The sequence below is a fragment of the Myxocyprinus asiaticus genome, chromosome 3, assembly GCF_019703515.2.
Source record: "Myxocyprinus asiaticus isolate MX2 ecotype Aquarium Trade chromosome 3, UBuf_Myxa_2, whole genome shotgun sequence".
Lineage (NCBI taxonomy): Eukaryota > Metazoa > Chordata > Actinopteri > Cypriniformes > Catostomidae > Myxocyprinus > Myxocyprinus asiaticus.
In genome coordinates this window covers 60,801,517-60,828,155 of record NC_059346.1, presented here as the reverse complement: position 1 = coordinate 60,828,155, position 26,639 = coordinate 60,801,517, and the positions used below count along the sequence as shown (strand labels likewise).

At 36.9% G+C, this 26,639-nt stretch overlaps 1 protein-coding gene across 4 annotated transcripts; it reads right to left on the bottom strand.

Moving 5' to 3' along the window:
* Nucleotides 1–1,598: 1,598 nt before the first annotated feature.
* On the bottom strand, nt 1,599–26,170 carry LOC127426195 (arginine/serine-rich coiled-coil protein 2-like). 4 transcript variants are annotated; one of them, XM_051672859.1, is made up of 10 exons: nt 26,032–26,148; nt 24,836–24,986; nt 13,214–13,254; nt 10,893–11,090; nt 8,938–9,090; nt 8,724–8,840; nt 3,457–3,533; nt 3,086–3,339; nt 2,705–2,794; nt 1,599–2,581 (listed from the first exon to the last, which is right to left on the bottom strand). In XM_051672859.1, exons 2-10 carry the CDS (start codon nt 24,980–24,982, stop codon nt 2,393–2,395), a joined length of 1,266 nt encoding a protein of 421 aa, XP_051528819.1. In that variant the 5' UTR covers nt 24,983–24,986; nt 26,032–26,148; the 3' UTR covers nt 1,599–2,392. The 4 variants fall into 4 exon arrangements, with proteins under 4 accessions (XP_051528819.1, XP_051528810.1, XP_051528802.1 ...); XM_051672850.1 differs by having other exon boundaries at nt 1,600–2,581; nt 3,086–3,342; nt 26,036–26,170; XM_051672842.1 differs by having other exon boundaries at nt 1,600–2,581; nt 3,086–3,342.
* Nucleotides 26,171–26,639: the final 469 nt, after the last annotated feature.

Sequence of the window (26,639 nt, the reverse complement as noted above, 5' to 3'; positions counted from 1 at the left end):
ACAGGAACCAATTATTTAAAAAAATGCAATAAAAAAAATGTCACATTCCAAAGGTTGTAGTAAACTGCTATTGGACAAATTTACTACAGATTAAATTATTACAGTATGCCATATGATATGAGTACAGTAATCAATTGTTTTAGAAAAAAGAAAATCATAAAATTCAGCAAAATGTTATTTTGACATTCCAAAGGTTGTAGTAAGCTGCTTTGGGACGGACTGACTTACTACAGATCAAATTAATATAGTATGCCTTATGATATGAGTACAGTAATCATTTATTTTATACTGTGTAATCATTTCATCTGTCATATGTCAGTCTGTCCAATAGCAGCTTACTACAACCTTTGGAATGTCAAAATAACATTTTCTTATTTTAATTATTTTGTTTCTAAAATAATTGATTACTGTACTCATAAGGCATACTGTAATAACTTCACCTGTAGTAAGTCAGTCTGTCAAAAAGCAGCTTATTTCAACCTTTGAAATGTGAAAATAACATTTGCATTTGTATGATTTTTTTTCTAAAATAATTTATTACTGTACTCATATTATAACCCATTCTGTAATAATTTAATCTGTAGTAAGTCATTCTGTCCAATAGCAGCTTACTACAACCTTCTAAATGTGAAAATAACATTGTTGAATTTTTATGATTTTATTTCTAAAATAATTGATTACTGTACTCCTATCATAAGGTATGCTGTAATAATTTCATCTGTAGTAAGTCAGTCTGTCCAAAAGCAGCTTATTACAATCTTTGAAATGTGAAAATAACATTTGCATTTTTATTAATTTTTTTCTAAAATAATTTATTAATGTACTCATATTATAACGCATACTGTAGTAACTTCACCTGTAGTAAGTCAGTCTGTTCAATAGCAGCTTACTACAACCTTTGGAATGTGAAAATGTTTTTATGTATAATTTGCACATCAACGGAACGAAGGACTGCACACCACCCATGTTTTAGCGTAGTGAGTGGAATTTGCAGATGGTCCCTTACTTACACGCATAATTCTCCGGGCAGATCAAGCGTTTACTGTTATGAGTGCAATGACTTAAGCACGTATAGTATTGTTATATACCCTTTAACCCAACTGTGCTAGTGATATCTTTGTAAGATTGTCGCCTGCAGAGAGCACAGGTAAGAGAAACTGAATATCCAACGAATATCGAACCTAAAACACTGTCAGATTTCTGTCTAACCGTAATGAAAATTTAAAGGTGCACACAGTAACCTTTGTCTTTGTGTCATCTTGGACTTACACTGACACCTAGCGGCTTGGATGCAGCATCTTTAAAATAAAGTTTTCCGTTTCAGATGCCATTGTAGAAATGTAGTATTCATAGTCAGCCATTATTACTTTAATCAATGAATTAAAGTGTTAAATAACAGGACGGTTACTGAGATTAAGCGAGCTGTATTTTGCTGGTCATTTGATTCAAACATGGCAGCCCCATGTGCAGACCCTCTCCATATAGAATAAAACAGCTTTTATAAGGTTACTGATATGACTGGATTCTTCATTTTGACATATATTGCAAAATTACAATTCATGTAATTGGGAGTTCTAATTAAAAATTACTGAATGCACCTTTAAGAATTGGATAGTGCATCATTTAATTGTATTTTGTATAAACAACTCATTTATGTTTTTGTTTTTATTTGATTACAAATGCAATTCATTCACGTATTACCTAATGATTAAACTGAACATCACACTGCAATATAAATAAGTGTATTAGTTTTAACTAACACACCAACAACTGCCTCCTTAACTAAATGTAAAAAAGTGGCACAGCTTACCCCTTTAGCTTGGTCTTTTGTACTATATTGCTTAATTTGAGCCTGAATGGCAAAACATTTAACATTTACAATCCTTGGACATTTTTAACAGGAATCTTCAGCTTCAATTACATTTTTTTCATGAATGTCAAATTTTCATTTCACAGGATTCTGTAAGTATCAAGATACACAGATCTTTTGGGTGAATTTGTTACTCTGCCTGAATACTTGGCATTATACCAACAATGTCGGTGCATAATAGTTTGTCATGAGCACTTGCTATATCTGTAATATCAGTACATCAGACTGTGAAAGAATATAACTGTAAACAGACAGTTTTAATACAAAATACAATCACATTCCCAACCATAAATCCCAAAGAAATCTTGGCAATGTCAAACACAGTTTTTAGAGACCAAGCGACGATACACGTTTGAGCGATCAACTGTATTTACATATGAATTCTTCCTAGATTGAACTGGACGCTAAATGGCTTCTGATGAAAGCAATACCCATGCAAGCTAATGCGGCAGCATTCTCTACAAACATACAAACCAGCTTTAGAGCCATAAAGCCAATGAGATTTGACAGAATACAGAATGTTCAGACGGCATCCATGCCCCTTGAGGAAAAAGAGGAGGAAAAGCCGAGGCCCATCCCCCTCTGTGTGTGTGTCTGCGAGCGTGCCATCTCATACTGCACGTCCAGGTTGCGGAACATCTCCTCCTGCTGCTGCAGGGTCTTAAGACCTTCTTCATTAGCTGCTCCTGATGAACTACCCTCTTCTTCACCCTACAGCGAACACAAGCATCAATCAGAAATATATAGCTTTGATATTACAAATGAGAGATTCCTATATTTCACACTTGTTCAATAAATATAGAAATGACAATACTTAACACAACAGACACTTACTTTAATCCCCATCAGTTTGCGAAATTTAACATTTTGGTCCTTATTGCCAAAATTAAGCTTCTCCCAAAGCTCAGCTGTCTGCGACTTCTCCTACAACATAAACATGGGTATGACTCAAGGTGTCCTGTGCAGATGTCAAAACTACCAACAATTAGGTATCAGGTCAATATTAAAATTTAAATAATGAATAGTCCCTTTTTTGTTAATATTTATCTTTAAAAGTGTGTTCAATAGCATATTAGTTTTCACCGTGATATTGAAACTGGGATCGAGAATCATAAAAATGTACTGCTATTAGCATGAACAACTGACATTTTGGTTTCATGACAACCCTAAAAGATTGCATTATCCTTTAAATTACAGCAGCTTGCTTGTCCTCACCCCTTCTTTCTTCCCCTGCCACAACATTTTCCTTTTCTTCTCCTGCTCGGCAAACTTCGTTGGGTTGACCGCTGAGGGATTGTAGTAGCCTGGCACAGCAATGCCAGTCTCTGCCAGTGTTTTGGCCTGAAGTGCTGCCATCTGAGCAGCCATAGCAATCTGCGGTGTGACCTGTGTGCCAGAGGCAAGCAGCGCAGCGACGTTCAGGGCTGGACTGGCTGTGGCGGTGACCGTATCACACAACAGTGGAGCTGCTGCTGTTGAGAAACAACCAACAAACTATTAGACGGATTCAGAGCTAAAGGCTGCTGTAGTGGATCACACATGAAGTGATTACGCACATAGGCAGATGACTAGTGGTGATTACTTGCCTGCTGCTTTCTCTTGTTGCTGTTTTTCCAGCAAGTCTTTTTCCTTCTGTTCTTGAAGCTTCTTTGCTCTCTCCAACCTTAGAGTGTAAAGAGAACATGTTTACTAAACACAGCAGACTAGAAAGCAATTTAGTATTGCTTATTTGAACACTAGTACAGCTTCAGGTGACGAAATGGTAATTAAAGGAATTCCTCTTAAAGGAATACTTCACCCAAAAATGAAAATTCTCATAATTTACTAACCCTCATGCCATCCCAGATGTGTATGACTTACTTTCTTCTGCGGAACACAAATTAAGATTTTTAGAAGAATATCTCAGTTCGGCAGGTCCAAAAAGCACATAAAGGCAACATAAAATGTATCCATGAGACTCCAGTGGTTTAATCCATGTCTTCTGAAGCGATTAAATTGATTTTGGGTGAGAACAGACCAACATTTTTTACTGTACATCTTGCCATTGTAGTCTCTAGGCTTGATCATGATTTTAAGCTTGATTACACTTCCTAGTGTAGCTGCTTTACAGGCGGTTTACAGTGAAAACTGAGTTACATTTTGGTCTGTTCTGACCCAAAACTGATTGGATAGCTTCAGAAAACATGGATTAATCCACTGGAGTCTTATGATTATCTTATGCTACCTTTATGTGCTTTTTGGAGCTTTAAAGAGTTTTGGTCACTATTCACTTGCATTGTGTGGACCTACAGAGCTGAGATATTCTTCTAAAAATCTTTGCATTGTGTTCTGCAGAAGAAAGTCATACACATCTGGGATGGAATGTGGGTGAGTAAATGAGAGAATTTTAAATTTTGTTTGAACTACTGTAAGTATTTTAAATCTTTTTCTGTTATCCTAACATAACATATAGATGACATGTGAGTTGTACAACAGAATATAAGATTCAACCATCTGTGAAATGCAGGAAACATTCACCTAAAAATGAGTATTCAGAAGCTACATACAATAGAAATAAGGCTTCTCTTTGTCTAAGAGTTTTTCACATGGGAAATACTGATTACATGTTTCAATTTATATGGTTAGAGATCAACCAATAATAATTTTTAATGATGTATACATTTTGTGGCTTAATCGATTATCTTATTTTTTTGTTTGTTTATCAAACCTACAGATAAATAGTGCCATCTGGTGGGTCTGTGAAGAATAGCAGTAAAAATGGCATTACCATGCGTTCAAATGGAAACAGCGGTGTTCAAAGGTGAAGTAACTTAATTTTATTGTGGTCACCGTATGCAGCCGTTTTTAACAAAACGGACTTTTGCAAAACTACAGATGTAATATTAACAGACACTGTAACATTTACTTTGTTTTCTGCATTAATTATCATCCACAATCACAACTCTGGAAAACAGTGCAATATCGCAGTAATAAAATGCAGCGTTTTGAAATTTGTGGGGGGAACAAATAACTATTGACCAAAAAAATTGCCATTGACCAGTGACCAAATTATTTTTCGTTTTACTGATGGACTGCCTGCAGATGTGTTGCTTATAGTAAAAACATGGTAAAAATAGTGGCCCGTCAGTAAATATTTAGTTGGCTGAGAAAAACATTAGTGATAGTTCTGTTATTATTATTATAAACAACCTTAAAAACAGGGGTTCTTAAAAAGACTGCCTTAGTTAAATTTTGTTCACTTTCATTCATTCAAATTTGCAATGGTGACAAATACATGCAAGAACCAATGAAGTTTGTGCAAAATGTATTTTTCTTATATGGTGTCAGGCGCACTTATGTAAACTAAGACGTTGTAACATGCACGCCTGATTCAAATAGGTTAAGGGGTAGATTTTCTGTGACCAAACACTTAAATACAGTTTGTTCCACACACACTGCTATCGTAAGGCTTCAGAAGACTTGAAATATAGCACTAGTGGCCATATCGGTATATGGGTTTTTTTAATGGCTGATGCCGATACACCAATACAATGTTGATATATCACACAATTTAATATAGTATAACAAACAGAAAGTTGCTAAAAAATAAAGAAACTCTTATTTAGCACTATATATACACTCAATTTAAAAAAAAAAAAGAATCTTTGAAAAATAAGATTGTATTTTAAATGGTAGATAGCCGTTTTCATCTGATTTCTGTTTGGTCATCAAATTTTAGTAATTTATTTGCACATGAAGAAACTGATAATATATTAGGAAGGAGGATATAACATTACACACAGTAGTCCAGCAACCATGGATAGCATTGTCTCACAAAAGGCAGAATCAAACCCATTGTACATATAGTGCATACTGAATATGACATTTACTCATAGCGCACATGAAGCGCTTTTACTTTAAGGTTTCACTCGCGCGCTCGTGCAGATCCAGCGCAAGCTGCAATCTCCCGACAGTTTAAATGGGCTGAATCACCTGCTTGGATTGTCACAAACTGACCATCATGATTTGTGAATTAGAGGGACGTTTGATCCTGATCATAAAGTTTTGATTCTGGCTGATTGGATATGCGCTTCAGAGGAAGATATTAGAAGAATGCTTGACGGGAAGAAACGGCTGGATTTTCACGAGATTCATGAATTAGATCTGTTTAAATGAGACATCCGCATTTTTGCAGACAGGTTTATGATAGAAGTATGATATTTGCCTTTTTATCATTAGAAAAGAAAGTTAAAAGTTAAAGGGAACTGTTGAGGAAAAAGAGGGAGAGTGAAACACGCAAGCACTTCAACTTAATGAGCTAAGGCGTGTCTGCCGCGGCTCTGATATGTGCAACATTTAAATGAGACGTTTGCACCAGTAAACGTTGCGCACCAGTCTATTATTGTAGTATTACGATGGCACGTTACAAAACAAACAAACTGTGATTGGTCGTTTACATGTCTCGGGCACTTAATATGCAAGCAGGTGATTCTCAGCGCCCTCGCAGCCCTAAGAAAAAAGAAATCAGCCAAACGGGAAAATTTATTTGCTGATGCGATAATTTAAAAAAATTCAGAACATCAGCCGATTTATCGTCTTCGGCAATATATCGGTCGACCAATTTATAGCACGTGTGATATGGACAACTTTTATGGTGTTTTTATCCGACTTGAGGGTAAATGACAGAATCTTTCATTTTTGGGTGAGCTATTTTAACATGACTCTACAAAGCAGTTTTACGTTTGTATTCCAATTTTGCATATATATACTGTATATTTTAAAAGTATATATTTAAAATGCTTTATTTTTTATATTAAAGTATACAGAAAATAACTGAACGATGTAGGCCTAGTGACAAAGTTAATTCTGATTCTTTTTTCAAAGAAAGTAACTTTTCACTATTCAGCAAAACAGTAACAACTGAAAGAACGCGTGCAGATTTCATTGTCATTTCTGCTAACTGCATATTAGTGCCGTCAACGGGGCTGAGAAACTAAATTCGAAATTTGCACTGAAATATTTCCAATATTCAATTTATATTCAAATTTTAAAGACATTGTTCCAGGTAGTGGTAAAAACCTCCAAGACGTCTGATTTATAAATTGATGTTCTCTCCTATGTCCACAAAAGGGCGCAACAAATCAATATAAACCACTCAGCAACTGATTGCTTATTGCAAAGAACATATCTGGCTGTTAACAAATGTGTGTAAAATTATAAGACAGGAAAAGAAACACTTCAAAAGACGGTTCTATGTTAACTTAGTGTTACCTATACCACAGACTCAAGATTTATAATATCTGCGGTACCAGATTGTTTTTCATTCAATACAGTTGAATGTACATACCTAATGCTTATGCAGCGAGACGCTGATAAGAGAGCAAGACATAGTCAACACACAACCACCAGACATCCATCTCAGGGGGTCCGTTCACTCCGAACGTGTCCGTCTTTTTCTATGTAAGCATGCACTAGACAGAAGTCTTTGACCGTTGTGCTGTGTCCCAAGTTTTTTTTTTTCAGCGTCTCATGAAGAAACAATGCATTTTTTCAGACAGTCAATTGTCATTGTCAGTGCTTGGCACACATCCAATATTCGAATGCTCATTTTCGCATTCGAATGTGCATTTTTTTCATCTTACATTTCGACGAATATTCGAATTTTAATTTGACAGCCCTACTACATATTATTTGATATTTCATTGTATTTTGTAAACACTTGATAAAACACTTTTCATCCATCATACATCATAAGCAATATCTTAACATTTAAAAGACACAAGAGCACTTTAAAATATACCAGTATTATTCATTAAATATTAATTAGGTAACACTATGTTGTCATTGATTTGGTCTAATGATTTAGCTACCATTTTGCAAAAAAAGTTTTAAATAAAACAATTTAAAAATCTAAGTAGTAAAAATAATTAGTTTTTAGTAGTAAAAAAATATATTATGGTTGATGTCTATGTACAGTAAACAAAGATTTATGGTGGTAGTCTGTGGTTAATAATTGTAAAATGAGCTGAAAGTTACATTATTAAGGGTATTTAAATAATATTTCAGGTTTAATACAAGTTAAGCTTAATTGACAGCATTTGTGACAATGTTCAGTTCAGTCCCTTAGTCTGGTAGACCGTTGGGGCACCACACAAAACCGAACAACCAGCTTCCTCCATTCCTGACAATGTTAATTACCACAAAATTAAATTTCTACTCATCCCTCCATTCCTTTAAAAAACAAAAAGCAAAAATCGAGGTTACAGTGAGGCACTTACAATGGAAGTGAATGGGGCCAAACAGCAATGTGAAGCTTATACATTTATGAAATATCTTACATTAATTGTTTTGTTAAAACTCGTGTTTTATATGAGCTGTGAAGTTGTTTAAAACATCGTTTTTACAGTCGTTTTAGGGTTTACGGCGTTACATCGTCATGGTAACGAAGTTGTAAAACTGGAAATAACTTTACACAGAATAAGTGATTTTATCACAGTAAAATCATGTTAACATGCATATTGTTTACAGCTTGTGACTATAATTTTGAAACGGTGAGTATTTTAAATGTTTACAGATTGTCCCCATTCACTTCCTCTGTAAGTGCCTTACTGAAACCCAGATGTTTGCATTAATGTTATTCTTGCCTGGAGACCAATTGAGAGACCTACTGATGAGTAGAAAGTTTCAAATACTCATACTCATTTTAACACATGAAATGTCTGAGTGCTATGGAAATACTTTAAAAACATTATCTGTGATGCTCGACAGCAGGCCACAGATGTGGTACAGAGAACAATCAAGGTTAGTTTTTCAACCCAGTGTTTGTTCAACAGTTAATGGATTACCATGGAGATTTTACATTGTACCACTCTACCTTCTGGCCAAAGCTTCCTGGGCATCCATGGCTGTGTTCCTGCCCCTGAAGGTCACAGGACTAACTGACCCACTTCGACTCTTCTTCCTCACTTTGTCCGTCCTCTTCTTCTTCTCCCTAAGTAACGTTGGGCCGTTGTACAGTTTAAGGACAAATCACCATTTTCAGTAGCATACAAAGTAATAGATCCCAAACACAAGAGTAAAAAGCCCACCTGCTCTTACTGCGGCTCTTGCTGCAATGTCTGTGTTTGCTTCTAGAGTTTGATCGAGATCTGGCCCGTCTCTTCTTCTCATGACTCCTAGATCTCCTGTCACCGCTGCGTGAGCGAGATCTTCTTTTGTCCCGGTTTCGACTATGATGTCGTCTTGAGTAAAACAGTTCACATCCAAGTCAACTTTAAATCATACTATATTCACTTTTGAATGCATAGTTGTAGGGTTGAACGATTTAAAAAAAAAAAAAAAAAAAAAAAATCTAACTGGGATTATTTTGAAAAATATTGTGATTGCGATTTAAACTGCAATATGATTATTAACATTTAAAAAAAACCTATTAAGTGTTTTCTTTACACCAAATTAAAGTCAAACAGAAATACTGTTCAAGAAAGGGTGTTCACACTTGAGTCCTCTTAAAAAGAACCAGACTATGAACCAGACTCAATCCGCTCCCTAGTTCAGTCAGGGCACTGACTCTGCCATTTTTAGGGTTGACTCAACTGCAAAATAGTTTGTAGGGAGCTGATTGAGACATAGGGTAAATAAATAAAAAATACAGTAAAACATAGAAGGAAAAAAAAAAAAAACAGATTCACATCATCTTCACATTAAATAGCCAATACTCTTTAGGTTCACTCTGTACCTGCTTATGTCCACTCTGTGATAGGGTCTCAGCCCACTTTTCATCATTTGGGATTTTGGAACCAATAAGTTTTTATTAAGTTAAAATATTATGAATGTGTATATTTTTGTATTTTAATAACAACAACAACAACAACAATAATAATATTAATAATTATAATTATTCTTATTATAAAAGTACCATATTTATTAATTTCTTAACTTGCATGCGGTTAAACCCATAAGCCTTTAATCATAAATCTTACAGTTAATACAAAATCTTTTTGTTTAAACATTGGCCCCTAACACTTACTTAGTTTACTAATTTTAAATCTTGACTTGTACTGCACATAAATAACTACTATTGGCATTATATTCATACTATTTAGCCAGAGGGGAACTGGCCCCCACAGTGAGCCTGGTTTCCCCAAGGTTATTTTTCTCCATTAACCAACATCTTATGTTTTGTGTTCCTTGCCACAGTCGCCTTAAGCTTGCTCACTGGGGGTCTAAATATAAATATAATTAAAAAAAAATGTATTATATATTTTAAGGTGCAATTTACAAACATGTTTTTTTTATTAAACCGCACTATTATGACTCGAAGTCATTACTATATTACAGCTTTTTCTGTTAAAGCATAATTTTCTGTAAAGCTGCTTTGAAATTATGTGTGTTGTGAAAAGCGCTATACAAATAAAAATTACTACTATATGTTGACGGAACACTCAAGGGAAGACATTTGTTTGTAGTTGAGTTGACAATGGCCTTTTAAAAAACTGTCTGTCCACAAAAACCCAGTGTTATGAGGCTATTTTAGATTTGGATAGTAAGTTTTAGCAGCCACCACAATTAATCGTTCAGACCTATATAGCAGCACAATGAATCCATCTATATTAAAAGGTTTCCATTTCATGAGGAATCAAATGTTACTTGATCTTTTGAGGTAATAGAGCTTGATGTGCTATGAAAACATACTTCAGAACTTAAAACTTCCTTTCCAGTCCAAAATGGCATTTAACAAAATTAACCTGACCTTCCTCAACTGTGACACATCACACAGTTACGGGCTAATTTAGTGTCTACCATGAATGCACTAAAGACTTGAAATGACACACGAGATACATAAACTACTTTCATAATAAATTTGGGTGCTTTAAGCTTTAAAGCGAGTCAGTATTAACAGATATAGTATGAAAATCAGTGATTGCGAGAGGGCCAGAGAGAGGGTAGAAAATTGTCATGAAAAACTAAAATATGACAGAGGTAAAAAGCGAATGGTATGACCCCGTTTAAAATTAATCAAATTGAGAAATGTCAAAATTTTCACCTTTCCCTTGAGCGTGATCTTGACATGCTTCTTGTCCTGAAGGACTTTCTCTCTTTACGGCGGTGTCCCTCCTCCATGCCTTCAGACAGCCTATCACGGCCTTTATCTGACAACTCCTGCTGCTCCTCCAATCCACTTCGACATTTCAGAGCTTTCTCCGAGTCCTTCTTCCGTGCCTGTTTTAAGAAGAATTGGTCTCTTTCAGGAAAATAGTGCAACAAAAAGAGTTAGTAAGTTGGTTTGAGGACAAACTTGCCAATTCATTTTGACAAGAAAAACACTAATTTTTCAGAATAAATTAGCCCTATCCCAACTTCCACCATCATCCAACAAGTGCAATGTGTACAGTTTCATTTAACACTGATCAGAGCATTTAACCAGCACATTTACACCCAATTCACAGAGATGTCCTGGAGTGAAAAATACCTGTCTACCAGAGTGCAATATTATGTTCATAAGTACACTACTGCTTAATTATGAGAACTCTACAAAGATTCCTTTTATTTAATTTGGCACACCAATTTTTTTTTTTTTTGCATGTACTATTTTAGTTTTTATATCAACATGAAAGTCAGCATGAAATGCAATGAAATCGGTACACAGTATTCAAAAAGAGTAAAAGTTTGTATTTGTAATCTTTCAGCAAAATTTTAAAACTAGCTACGCCTCTGATACGGCTTTTTAATTTGACTTACATCATTATATTGTAATATTTAGAATCTGTTATTCCAAAAACACATTTTTTTATTATTATTTATTATTATTTTTTTTGGTTTTCAGCCCATTATGTCCAGAATTTTCAGTTTAAATTTCGGCCTTACATTTTCAAATATAAACAGAAAAATAATGTTACACCCATTATAGATTTCCAAATAAAGAATAACAATGTCTAATGCAACATAATGACTTGATGCAAACTCACACACAAACAGATGGTTTGTAAACCGTAGAATAAGCATAATAGATTTGAATATCATGTAAAGTTAACATTTATTGCACTAAATGAAATTTGTAGTGTGTAGGGAGATAAGATTCATGTTTAAATCGAGCAGGGTCTTAGATTTAAAAATGATCTATTAATAGTGTATAAAGGTGTTTTTAAATGGGATTCTGTAACCGCGAGTTCCCTATACATTTTATGAATGGGAGAGAGGCGCCAGCTCTGTTCACGAAAACACCGGTCCGCGCAAGATAAAAATGTTGTGGCTGCTGCACGTCATTGACCAATCACAGGTGACTGTAATAAACATTTAACTAACTGGTTAATTCCCTTCAGAACTGTCTGAAATCCCTCCCTATTCCCTATATTCTGTGGCATTCACTATAAAAAGAATGAATGGACGAGTGTTTTCGTTCACAGCCACATCAGCCCACCATTCATATTTATTCTATTTGTGGTTAAACTGTTTTATGGAGAAATAACACATTTTATGGAGATATAAAAAGCATAATAAACAATGTATTGTAATCAAGGAAGAATGCAACAATAATGAACTTTGGTCAAATGGACGCAAACACTTATGAATGACGACAAAGAAAGCCAAACTCTTCAGGATCCATCTATTCATCCATTTACCCACTTATCCTACAGTTCGCAGGGAGTAAAATCATCGGCATGAACCTTTTTTCCTTCATTCTCGGTTTGTGTAATCTGATCTACATTTTTTTTCTTCTAATTGAATATTCTGGTTCACTCGAAAGCACGTCGCATTACGGAACTAAAATGGATTGCAAATGACATTTGATTCTGACTTTACGAGCTTCAGGCCAAATAAATGCATTTAAAAAATTTAATTTCAATTTGTATTGTTCCTAATGTGCATGCATTCACATAGTGGGGAATGTTCATTCACTGTTTCAATAGCAAATCAGAACTGTGACTACAAAAAAAAGGCAATAACTGGTGTTGTGTGACAGAGATACAGGTCTGTTTGTAGGCAAATATGTTTGAATGTCTGATAGTTACCTGTCCAGGTAGTAGGCATATTATTTTGCTATCTGTCAGCAGCGTCTTCTGTTCAGAGTGTCTCTTCGTGCATTAGCACGCTGAGTATAATTTATTATAGAAATGTTATCATGTGATCTAAATAAAGGATGTTACAAAAGCTCCCAAACAGACATTAATAAAATCTAAGATCACATTACATGTGCTTAGATGTGATTATCTCAGTGCTTCTCATCTCAGTCTGGCATTTCATCCTTTTCTATATAAGCTTCATACTTACCCTGAGCTAAAATTAGAAATGCCAGCTATAAAACTACTGCTGATGTGACCAATTTAATTTAGATCTACATGACTTAAATGGACTAAAATTAGTTACCTCTTTGCTTCTGCTCCGGCTTCGTCTGTGCCTCTTGACTCCTAAAAGTGGAGGAATTGAAAATGTGTAACTGAAAATACAAATTAATTAATATCTGAAGGATTTGAAAGACATTGAAGGATTTGAAGATGTAACTTTTTAAAGACTCCATGAAATGGTTCAACAAACAATTCTATCCTGTGTTGACATATTTCCTATTGAAACAGGAAATTGGGGTTAAACATGTTGAAGCGTCCTTTTTTAAATAGCCAATACTCTTTAGTTTCACACACCAGCCTGCCAAAACAGCTTGTAGCATGGACAAAAGCAATAAAAGACTGTGAATAAAAGGCTCTGTCTGGTGTTTGCTCTGTGTTCTGTTTCTCCTCCACAGAGTGGCAGCAGGTGTGGGGGCATTCCTTGATTGCTATGCTGATAGGCATGAGGACAAAAGATCGGTTCCTGCAAGTGTTAGCTCTTTACCCTTGCTTCCAGTAATTCTTGGGGCCTCATTTGACAATTATTTTGATGCTTTAAAAACCTTATTTGCTTTCCTTTAAATAAACTGTATTTCTTTGTTAATTTGAGTGTTGCATTTTTTTCATGTTGCCCGTCAAGAGACAGGTGTGTGTGTAACAAGACATTTTACATTAAACTGTGGAAGATTATCACCTTCACCTATAGCCGTAGACCTGCCAAAATCGGAGTGTGATTTAGATGAAAATGAGCCTGCATTAATTTTTAAAAGTAAGGCATTGGAGCGTTCATTCTTGAGTCCTTTTTGCCTTTTTCTTCAGAATTGAGTTGAGAGTTGTGATCTGATTTGAGGAATTGGATTACAAACGTTTTCCGCTCCGCTGCATAAAATTTAATTGAAGTCTGAACTTGTGCAGGGAGAGGTTGCAATTGCTGTGTCGTTCGTTGTCTATAGAAGGTGTACACTTGATTTTGGGAAATAATTTAGCGGGGGGGTCGAGTGTGGCCTGATGTTCCACCACCCATAGTTGAAACTGTGCTGTCTACTTCTGAAACTGACAAATGTGTCCAAGACTTTCCCAATGTGTTTACAGCATGTGCAGTAACCAGGAGTCATGCGTCTGATATATTGGGTGAAACAAAGTCTGAAAGTTCCAAGTAGAATGCGTTTTGCTTGCTTGACCTTCCTACTTTAATCCGCAGTGACTTAGTTTCAGCACAAAAGGAAGATGCGGATTTGGCCGAGCTGTCAGTTGACAAGGAAGACGAATCAGGCCATTAAGCCAGCACCCCTGTATCCAATTCCAGCCGTGGGCAGCACTTTGGAAACATTGGATTGTCGATCGTGTTGGCCCACTGCCTCCATCAAAATCTGGCTGCAAGTATCTTCTAACGGTGATGTGTCAAACTACTTGTTATCCCGCTGCTTATTTCATTGAGATCGATTACAACCAAGTTGATTGTTAAGGCACTGTCACATTTCATTTCAATCTTTGGCATCCCAAAGGTCATTCAGAGTGACCGGAGTACCAATTTTACATTGAAAATATTTGCGGAGGTGTTTAAACATCTATGCGTTAAACATATTCAGAGTAGCACTTATCACGCCCAGAGCCAAGGAGCTTTGGAGCATTTCCATCAAACTTTAAAATCGTTACTGCGCACATATTGTGTTGAACTTGATAAAGATAGGGAGGAGGGCCTTCTGTGGCTGATATTGGCTGCTCGGGAGGTTATTCTAGAAAGTATCGGCTTTAGTCCAAATGATTTTGTTTTTGGACATAAAGTCAGAGGGCCGTTGTTCATCTTAAAAGATGGATTGGATAATACTGACCCTCCAGTATATTTGATTGATTATGTGCATGGTTTTCGCTGCTGACTGCTTTTGGCACGCGAATTGGCTGGGAAAAGTCATGAGCATGATATAGATGTGGGTGATGCGCGACCAATTTGTCAACGTTTTTACAGAGTTTCTCCTGAATTTTTTTTTATATAAGTATTTAGAAGGTGAAGTAAAATACCTGTTGAATAATGGGTTGGCTGAACCATCTTATTCTAGCTGGGAATCGCTGTGTAAACCGGATGGTACGTCTCGTTTTTGTACAGATTATCGGAAAGTAAATTCTGTGACAAAGCCAGATTGATTGCATTGACTGTGTGGGTTTGGCTCGGTTAATAAGTAAATTTGACTTGGTTAAAGAGTATTGTAAGTCCCGTTCGCCCCTCGGGCTGGAGAAATTTCTGCGTTTAACACTCCATCTGGGCTGTATTCTTATCGGGTTATGAGTTTTGGTCTCCGCAACACCCCTTCTACTTTTCAGCGTTTAATGAATCGTGTCCTCTCGGGGTTTGATGGATGTTTGGTTTACACTGATGACGTTGTCATATATAGCGACACATGGAACAACACCTTCAACAGATTGAAGCACTTTTTAACAGTTTCGTGGAAGCCAGGCTTATGATTAATTTGGCCAAATGTGAATTTTCCCAAGCAACTGTTGTTTATTTGGGTAAAATAGTGGGGCAAAAATTAGACCTGTGCGAGGTAAAGTGCTGGCCATTGATTCTTTTTCACCTCCAACGAATAAGAAAGAAGTGTTTTTTGGGTATGGTCAGATATTATAGGAACTTTTGTTTGAATTTTTCAACTATTGTTGAAACATGAACTCTTACTGACCTTTTAAAGAAGAGCATGAAGTTCGATTGGTCTATGCGTTGTCAGTAGGCTTTTGTGAACGTTAAAATACTGCAGAGTACTGCGCCGGTTTTGGCCACGCCTAGGCTGGACCAGCCTTTTCAAGTTCAAGTTGACGCAAGACACACAGGAGCTGGGGCTGTACTTTTGCAGACAGATGACAATGGTGTAGAGAGGCCAGTAAGTTACTTTTCAAACTTTGTAAAAGTTTAACAAACATCAGTTGAATTATTCAACTATTGAAAAAGAGGCTTTAGCTCTTATCTGGGCATTACAGAATTTCGAAGTGTATGTGGGTAGAGGGTTGTTTCCAGTAGTGGTTTATTCATATCACAACCTCCTCACCTTTTTGCACTCATTACAGTATCCCAATCAACGTCTTATGCACTGGGCTTTATTTTTACACTCGTACAACTTACAGATTTGCCATATGCGCGGTGCGGATAATGTGATGGCGGGCACTTTGTCGCGCTCTCCTACTGAGTTGGAGTAATGTGTCTATGCTTGCTCTCCTTTTCTCCATGTCCCTGTTTTCCTTAAATGTTGCTTTTCCAGGTGCCAGGAATTGCTGGAACTTAGGATGTGGAGCTGGATGGATGAGGCAGTACTAGATACACTAACTTAGACGTTTTTTTTTATTTATATTTTTGGAATGTCATTTGGGGAGAGGCTGTATGAATGGCCTTGGGGGAATTAAAAAAAATTGTTATTTTTTTTTTTTTTTTGCAGGAAATGTAGTAACAGAGACTTTTAAAATAGGGCTCTTTCTTAAGGGAGGGTGTGTGACGGCCCTGTCTGGTGTTTGCTCTGTGTTCCGTTTCTCCTTCGCAGAGTGGCAGCAGGTGTGGGGGCGTTCCTTTATTGTTATGCTGATGGAAATGAGGACAAAAGATTGGTTCCTGCCAGTGCTAGCTCTCTCCCCTTGCTTCCAGAACTTCTTGGGGGCTTGTTTGACTATTACTTTTATGCTTTAAAAACCTTATTTTCTTTCCTTTCAATAATTTAATTTCTTTGTTAATTTGAGTGTTGCCTTTTTTTTTTTATGTTGCCCGCCAAGAGCCAGGTGTGTGTAACAAGTCATTTTACATTAAACTGTGGAAGATTATCACCTTCACCTGTAGACCTGCCTAAATCGGAGTGTGATTTCGATGAAAATGAGCCTGCATTCATTTTTAAAAGTAAGGCCATATATTTGAGCCAAGATAGGAGGGTGATGCTTCTGATGAAGAGTCCCATGGCAATTTTCAGGAGGGCATTGATGTGTCTGAATGGTAGGTTTTCAAATTATGTAATTTGCATTTTGTATCTCTTAGCTCTCGTCTGCTTACATTTCGGGATGCACCAATACCACTTTTTCTCTTCCGATCCGATTCCGATATCGGAAATCTCAGTATCGGCCGACACCGATCCCAAGCCAATACCAGTGTTTTTTTTGCATAATCAGTTTAGAATATTACATTATTGCATTATTGTGTGGAACTAATTGGGAGTACTCTTTAATATGTAAAGAAACACAAACCTCTAACTACACATTATTTCAATATAAATGTATAGCTTATTAAGAAACACTTTATTAACAACTAGTATACTGGATAATGTTGCAGCAAAATTAACAGTAATTCCAGTCTTCAAGTCTTCAGTAGAAAAGAAACCAGTGTTTTATTTTTGCCTTTTTTTTTTTCTTTTTTTTTTTCAAAAATGTTTCAACTTGCATCTGGGCTTTAAAGGAATCAGATCTCTTTTTTTCAATTTAGTTGTAAGACATCAGTCCACTTTTCATTCAAACAGTTATTTTTTGGAACCCATTCAACTTAAATATTGTTATAAATTGTAAAAAAATACTAATGATGACAATAATAATAATAAATTGTTAATAATAAATACCCGATCTGTCTAAAAGCTTCAGTATCGGAGTCGATACTGATCCAGGTATCGGATCGGTGCATCCCTACTTACATTTTCATTGTCACTTAGCAGTCACAGCTTACTACAGCATTAGATCTGAGGCAGGTGGTATTTGGGGGAGGGGAATTTCTCATTCTAGAAAGCGATAATTATTTTATCAGACAAAAGGTACGCATGGTGTACATCATCCCTGAGCAGGAGATGCTGTCATCAATATTTTTGCATCATGTTCCAGATAAATGTGTTTATCTGCTAAAAGTTAATTTTGTTGCAAATGTCCTCAGAATGTTTTCTGATTAACACTTTTTATTGATTCAGACACATGAAACAGAAAAGCAAACATATATACATAGAATCAACTTTTAACCCCCATTATTCCCTTTTGCCCTCCCAATCCCCAACCTGACCCTCAACAAATATCCCTGTGGTCCAACTTGAGAATATACACAAAAAAAAAAAAAAAAAAAAAAAAAAAAACACACACACATTTAAAACTACACATCTCTCTCCACTTCCCCTCCCCGAGAGCCTTCCAAAAATGCCAAATAGCTGCCCCATTTTTTTATTAAATCATTTTGAGTTTCCCTGCCTTCTATATGACATTTCTTCAAATGCCGCCACCCTGCCCATCTCTATGCACCACTCCTGAAATGAGGGCACTCCAGCCGACATCCATCCCCTAAGGATGACCTGCCTGCCGATCATAACACTGGCTAGGACCCAATTTTTTATGTATTTATCCCCTATATTAATGACCGCCCCATCGCCCAAAATACAGAGTCTGGGATAAAGTCAAATTTGAGTGCTCAAAACATCACACATACAACTCTGAACTTTCAACCAAAAATCCTGGATCGTAACACCACCAAAAAACATGGGTTGTGTCCCCATTTTCTGACTGGCATCGCCAGCAGGTGGGTGTGTCTTTAAGACTAAGCCTGTACAAACTAGAGGGGGTCCAATTGAATCGATGTAAAATCTTAAATTGCATAAGATGCACCCTTGCATCTCTAGATGTAGACTTGATGTTTTTTTAGAATCTTTGCCCACACTCCCTCCTCCAATACCAAGTTTAAATCTTTCTCCCATAATCTCTTGGGAAGTTGAGCTCCGTCCCCCAGACTCTGAATTAGCAGGGAGTAATACACTGATGCCTCATGGCCTTTTCCAAAAGTAGTAATCACCACTTCCAGAGTATCTGCCACTTTAGGGGGGTGTATGCTACTACCAGAAATAGTACAAAGCAGGTGGCGCAGCTGTAAATACCTAAAGAATTGAGACCCGGGGATCCCAAAATGTTGAACCATATTTTCAAAGGATTTCAACACTCCACTCTCATATAAGTCACCAAGCATATTAACCTCCCTCACAATCCACTCTGTCCAGCAGAAAGGGGACTTATTAATACATACTTTTGAGTTCAGCCAAATGCTCGAAGCAACATTTAAATAAATGTCTGTATTAAAAGCAAATGCGAGATTATGGGGTGTAACTTGACTTCTCCGGTTAGTTTGATAGAAAGGCTTTGCAATGGCGAAATAGGGGCAAGAACTTCCTGTTCAATACAAAACCAGGGAGGGGCTCTCTGGTTTGAGTATTTCTGTAACTTCTGATCTCCTGGGATTTTCACGCACAACAGTCTCTAGAATTTACTCAGAATTGTGCCAAAAACAAAAACATCCAGTGAGCAGCAGTTCTGTGGACGGAAATACCTTGGTGATGAGAGAGGTCAACAGAGAATGGCTAGACTGGTTCGAACTGACAAAGTCTACAGTAACTCAGATAACTGCTCTGTACAATTGTGGTGAGAAGAATAGCATCTCAGAATGCTATTCTGAGATGCGGGTTGGCGCTGTTTTGGCGGCACGAGGGGGACCTACACAATATTAGGCAGGTGGCTTTAATGTTGTTGCTGATCAGTGTATATACAGGGTGGCCCAATAAAAATGGGGCCACATGGTGAAAGATAAGCACTGAAATTTGCTGCCATTGAAAACTTAGATAAACGATTTACTTATTTATTTGTACCAAGTTGTTGCTCACGATGATGTAACAGTGACATCTAAGGCTGGGCAATAGGACGATGTAATCAGATATCAACGATGTTTTACAAATCTCACGATACCGATTTTGACACTCATTGACAGACGATGATCGACAATCAGGGTCCGGAATTAACTTTCTTGCCAACCAGCCAAGGTGGCTGGTAGATTAAAACATTTACCAGCCAGTTAGATTTCTTACCGGCCATTTTTATTATTATTATTTTATTATTGCATTTTACAAGTGAATTTTAGTGACATGAAAGACAAATAAACAATACTATAGGCACATTTAAAAGTGAACTGCTTTTTTAAAGAATTGTATTGTTTTATTATTTATGAAATTAAATTTAATTAATTAAATTGCCAGACAATCTATTTAGAATTATTATAGATGATTCACTTATTACAACAAAACTAAAATTGTATTTTTTTTTTTCCCCCAATTTGGAATGCCCAATTTCCAATGCGCTCTAAGTCCTCGTGGTGGCATAGTGACTCGCCTCAATCCGGGTGGCAGAGGACAAATCTCAGTTGCCTCCGCGTCTGAGACAGTCAATTGTCGCATCTTATCATGTGGCTTGTTGAGCGCGTTACCGTGAAGACATAACGCGTGTGGAGGCTTCACGCTATTCTCCGCGGCATCCATGCTCAACTCACCACACCCCACCGAAAGCAAGAACCACATTACAGCGACCACGAGGAGGTTGCCCCATGTGACTCTACCCTCCCTAGCAACTGGGCCAATTTGGTTGCTTAGGAGACCCGGCTGGAGTGACTCAGCACACCCTGGATTCGAACTCGCAACTTCAGGGGTGGTAGTCAGTGTCTTTACTCGCTGAGCTACCCATGCTTCCACTAAATTTATATTTTAAACTACATGTTGTCATATGAACGACCAGTAAGTAACTCATGAGTCTCATGAGCCTCAAGTACACATAACACAGTAACAGATCTTGGTTTATTTGGAGTGAGTCAATTAATTCAGTCAGCCCCAACTGATTCATAAGTCTTTTTGATTCACTAAAAAGAGCCAGCTCATAGATTTACCACTAACTAGTCCTCACACCATTTTTTTTTTTTAGAACGAGTACGATACTTCCTTTTCAGTACTCACCAATACTGATACCTGTTTTTGGTCTAATTTTTTTCTGAAATCCATATCAACAGTTTATTTTTTAATGTTATCATCACAATTGTGTCTAAATAAGTTAATTTAATTAAAACTTTAATCAAATGAAAATAAAACAATTAATTTTTAGCATAATACTGTGTTATTTTTATCAAATGAGGTGGTGTTATTCAGAACCTCACAGCACAATCCAAAATACAATATTTGAGTTATTTTTGTCAAATAAAGCGCTGCATAACAGAGCATCACAGTTGTGAGTTATTGTTTAAATATTATACAATTACTATTGATTTATTATTAGTAGTAGTAATAGTATTAAGCCCTATTAGGACAGGATTATTCTTATATGGGGACGTGGAGTAATGTAAAAATTACCTGAGCTTCTCAGTCATTTTAATCCCGTGCGAATCGGTCATGTCAGAAAATTTCCCGGACTTTTTATGGTTCCCGCGCCGGTAAAAATTACAGCGTGTTTTACCTACTATAAAACGGCCTGTAAAAATATCCCTGGTAATATTAATGTGTGAACTGGCATGTTAACAAAAAGCCTGTAAATCTGCACTTTCCAGCACTTAAGCTTCAGGGTGTCTGAACTGGATGTCGGTCAAGAGAAGACCCCAGAAAACATTAGACACGTTTCACAACTTCAGATAATGCTGGCTGTTGCGTTTGGACTGATGCATGTTTTTCTCAAGCTCTTTATGTTGTCGAGTGTTTATTTACCCATGCAAAAGAGAATTGAGCAGCTTTTGATTATGATTTGAGCAGAGTGAATGCAGGAAAATGTGTTGAGCCCCACGTTTCAGAACAGAAAATTACATGTTAAGGGATTGTCCATATTTTTAATTCAAGAGTAATGAAAGATTACAGGCTTGTTAATGTCACCAGTTATGTTGTATTTAGCCAGATATTCCAATCAATTTCTTCTAATAATCACAGTTACAGTATATGCTTATGTTTAATATTTCATGCATAATTAATCAGCACAATATACATTTTCTAATAGGTCTGTAACGTGTGACAGCAGTGTGTAAATACTGTAGACACACCCTACAGAAGTTTCACCTAAAGAAAAGCTGGTCACCACATGACTCAGTGATTTATAAACTGCAAACTGCTGCTATTTAAATATGTAGTCTGTATGAAGTGAATTAGCGCTCTGCCTGCAGTAATCGGCTACAAACAGAGCGCGTGAGAGTGAGCCAAAGAGCTCGTAAGAGCAGCCGGCTTCAACCCAACACCGGCCCCACACATACAAGTACATGAGCGCGGTATCCCTACTACTAACGGAGACTTTCGATGAGCAGCAGGACTAGCTAATGAAAGCCATTCCATGTAAAAGACCTGCAACCTTACTGACTGAAGACCCTCAGATCCCCTTGATGACAAAACTGGAACATGTTACATTATTTTACAAACAAAAAAAAACAACACAATCTGACAAAAAAGTGCCCGCCAAAGTGGCTTATGACACCGCAAAATTCACCCACATTTGGCGCTTGGCGGGTGTTAATTTCGGACCCTGTCGACAATATTAGTAAATGGCAAAACCATGGATCTGGGAAGTCGGCAGATATATTAAACAGTAGCCCAGGGTGTGAAATTTGCCCCCGCCACCAGCCAAATTTGACGAGGCTGAATCCAGCTCCTTATTCACAAGCTCCTCATCCAAATGTAGGTATTTCTTGAGTGGGTAAGTTTGATCATCTACCCGCAACAGTGGTGGGTGACCTGTAAGACATCTCGGAGTAACACATGACAAGAAATGCTGTTAAACAAAAAGACGCGCTTGAAGAAACACACTTTATTATATTTTTAAGAACATAAGACATATGAAAAGCTGTCAATGCCCATGTCTGATGTGCTGTTTGTTCAGAGGCATGCAGCGGGAGCCTGTCTCATGGAGTTATTACTCTTTCTTTTCGGTTTCATTCATCTGAAAACTGTTTGCAAGAAGTGTCGTCTTTAAGAATGAATGCTGTAAATGACCTCAGACCATCTTAGGAGGTGCTCGAAGTTTAGTTCGCTTCATTTCCACGGAGCAGTTCACGCTTACGCATTGTGAATGCAACTCTGCAGGTTCATTCAAATATACCTTTGTATTAAAGAAACAGACAAAAGTGATTAATTAATAAATTAATACAAGACCACGTTCACTTTTAACCTAAAACTGAGTTCTATTTTAGTTTCTTTAGGCAGCATTAACTGTATTAACTGGATTATTTTGGCAACACAAGGAAATTTATTAGGCTTACACCTAATATGAAAACTGGTGTTTTCTATTCATTTAAGTACAGACAAAAGTGAAGTAACAATTAATTATTACTTATCTTATTTTAATTATCTTTATAATTTTCTTTAGGTCTTAATGTTTAGGTTATTAGTAATTTCCCACCTGTTGTCATAGACGCACACTTGCGTGATGCAAATGGGGCCATTGGAGACGGTAAATGTTTGGATTTGGGAAAGTGGTTATCTAAGATTTTTATCACTTCGTTATTTTAACTGCTTTTTCCATTTCATTTAAAGTGCAATTTGAATTTAAAACTATATATTAAGTTTTTCGTGTTTCAATAAGTAAGGGATAATGAACAGTCAGCCGGTTGTTATCGCACAATAAACCCCGACAGGGTGATCAGGACTTAGTCTTGTATGACCCTGAAGAGGTTTATTTTGCAATAACAACCGACTGACTGTACATTACCCCGCTTATTACATGGGTACTAACCAAATAAATAAATAAATGGACATAAAATATTGATTTGCATTGAAATTGTCATTTGAGAAGGAATCGCTGAACAGCTGAACTCAACCTCCAGTGTGTGTCTGTTGGTGAGTTCTGTTAGTGGTTATTTTGCGAAAATGGCCATCTGCCTCATTATCCAGGCTATTACAAGACTACTTGTCAAATAAACAAATAAATGGACAAGAAACATTGATTTTGAGTTGAAAACATTTTATTACCTTACTTGAAGAGATAGCACGGTGATCAAAGAAGCAAGAGATGGCTTGCAAGGACCCGGATGAGCGGTCTTATAATTGGAGCTGCGATGGTTACAGAGCAATAACAGACCACTAGATGGTGCCATTGACTAATCAGAATAGAGTATTACAGGCTGCCTTGTGATACATGAATTACATTTTTAAAACAAAATCAATAAAGCAAAAATATTCAATGACCCTCGGCAGGGGGGTTGACGATATAATCGAATATTGCGACATTTTTTTTAAGCCGATTATTGATTAAAGATTTTTTACATATTGCCCAGCCCTAGTGACATCACTTCATTGTTTATATTTCGTTAAAACAGTAAATTGTCTGAATTTTAGACGTTTTTGATGTAATGGTGTCTATTTTTACAGCCAATGTGTATCGCCAGATGCCATTACAACTTTTGCTGCAAGGCACTCTGAAGTAGGCATGTATTGACCAATGACAATCTCGGAAAGGCAGGATTTGTTGTGTTATGAAATCGAAAAAACATGGAGGAAAAACTTGAACATGCAGTGTATTCATTCATTGTCCTTTATTTTGTTTCTCTAGGCTACAAAGATAGTATTTGTAGAAGGAGAGCCTGGAGCGTTTCAATGTTAAGGCTACTGGAACATTGTTGAAAAGTTATATTTTAGATTTCCATCTCCATCTATGATAACCACAGGATTGATGCTCTTTTTTGAACTGCCTCTTCCCTCTGTGGTACACGCCTTCCAAACAGACCTTACGCATTCACATGCATTAAAACACTATGTCAGAGGTTTCCCTAGTGTGATGGCATCCTAAATTTGACCACGCTTTGACCAGAAGCTCTAGTCTACGTTTGTGTACTTGCGTAAAGTATGTTTCTGGCCTAAAGTGAAGTATGTCAGTATATAGATTTCAAAGAATTGTTTACCTGACTTTCGTTTTCGGTCCACTGAGCGTGATCTGGAGCGTGAATGTTTCGAGCTCCTGGATGTTTTAGTAATTTCCGACCCCACTCTTCGACGATCTTCATCTGTCTGTGATTTTCCAGACAGACAGTCGTTGAAGTCGGCATCATTTGCCTGATTGGAGACAAATCACAATATCATGATCAAGATCGAGACTGGCTGTTTTGCTTACATTTTGTGTATATTAATCCACCCATTGCTAATATAACAATTCCATCGATTTAGTTTAGTCTCAAACTTCTATGACTTTCGCTCTTTCGAAAGTCATTTCGAAAATATATTTTCCAAAAAGATTTTTGAAACACAAACGAAAATATTTTAATGGATATGATGTCAGTTTGTCCATACGAGTGGATGGTGACCAAATGTTCAAGCTCCAAAAAGGACAAAGACAGCATGACGGAAATCCACAAGACTTCAGTTGTTTAATCCCTGTCTTCTGAAGCGATCCAATCGGTTTTGGGTGAGAACAGACCAAAATATAACTGCTTTTTCAATGTACATCTTGCAATTGCAGTCTCTAGGCATGATCTTGATTTCAAACTCGATTACCTTTCCTAGCACTGCATTTGCAAAGTGCTAGATTGCGCTAGGAGGTGTAATTGTGCTTGAAATCATGTTCGCCAAGAAGACTGCAAATATCAACAATAGATTTTTAGTGGAAAAGGGATTTATATTTAGGTCTGTTCTGGAGTCTTGTGGATTACCTGTATGCTGCCTTTGTCCTTTTTGGAGCTTGAAAATTTGGTCACCATACACTTGCATCGTTTAAAAAACTGACATCATATATCTATTAAAATATCTTCGTTTGTGTTCCGCGGAATAAAGAAAGTCATACGAGTCTGAGACGACTTAATGGTGTGTAAATGATGAGGGAATTATCCTATTTGGGTGAACTATTCCTTTAACTAATCACCGCCTGTCTATGTTGTTACACAGCTTGAGAGTGCATATTAACATCTCAGATACCCAATAAGTTTGACCTTTATCGACCAGCCTCTTAATTCACACCGCTGCTTTACAATTAATTCTTATCTACATATCCTTGTATATCCGCCATTTTCCGAGTACAGGCTGCAGCTAAAAATGCCCGTTTCGTCGAATTGAAGCTTTCGCCATAAAAATAAAACATATAAAAAAAATAATCCAAATCATGTACTTGCCGCCATTTCACCCAAGAAACGAATTGTATGTCCGATTAAATCGCTGTAGTTACTTGGACACTAAATTCATTAACTCCCTTCTCTCATCCGTTCCTTTTGCGGTGGAAAAATACCCGGATGTTTCTCCTTCTCTGGATATTCGTTGCGACCATGCGTGCATAGCGCCTCCCATGCGGCTGCTCCCTCCGACTCGGGCGAGAGACACGACATGCTATTTTCAAGTTAATTTTCAGATTTTGTTCGATTGCAATCTAAAACACATTTTACTGAGATATTGCGTGCTTTTTTTTTTTTTATCATCATCAGCCCTTTCATTAATATCTTTATGAATCTAATAAATCATATACAATAATTTTTCAAGTGTTTTAATACCAAACATTAATGTTTAAAAGCAGTCTCCAGACGATAAACTTTATTGTGGGGGAGGGGTGATTTCTCCTTTAGTCCACTGTTTTGAGCGTGTTCAGCTCAAGGCTGTTGTGACAGCACCAGACAGCCAGCTGTTCAACCTCCCGTCTTGCAGACTCCCCTATGACCGTGGTGTCGTCTGCAAACTTCAGCAGCTTGACAGAGGGGTCCTTTGCAGTGCAGTCATTCATGTACA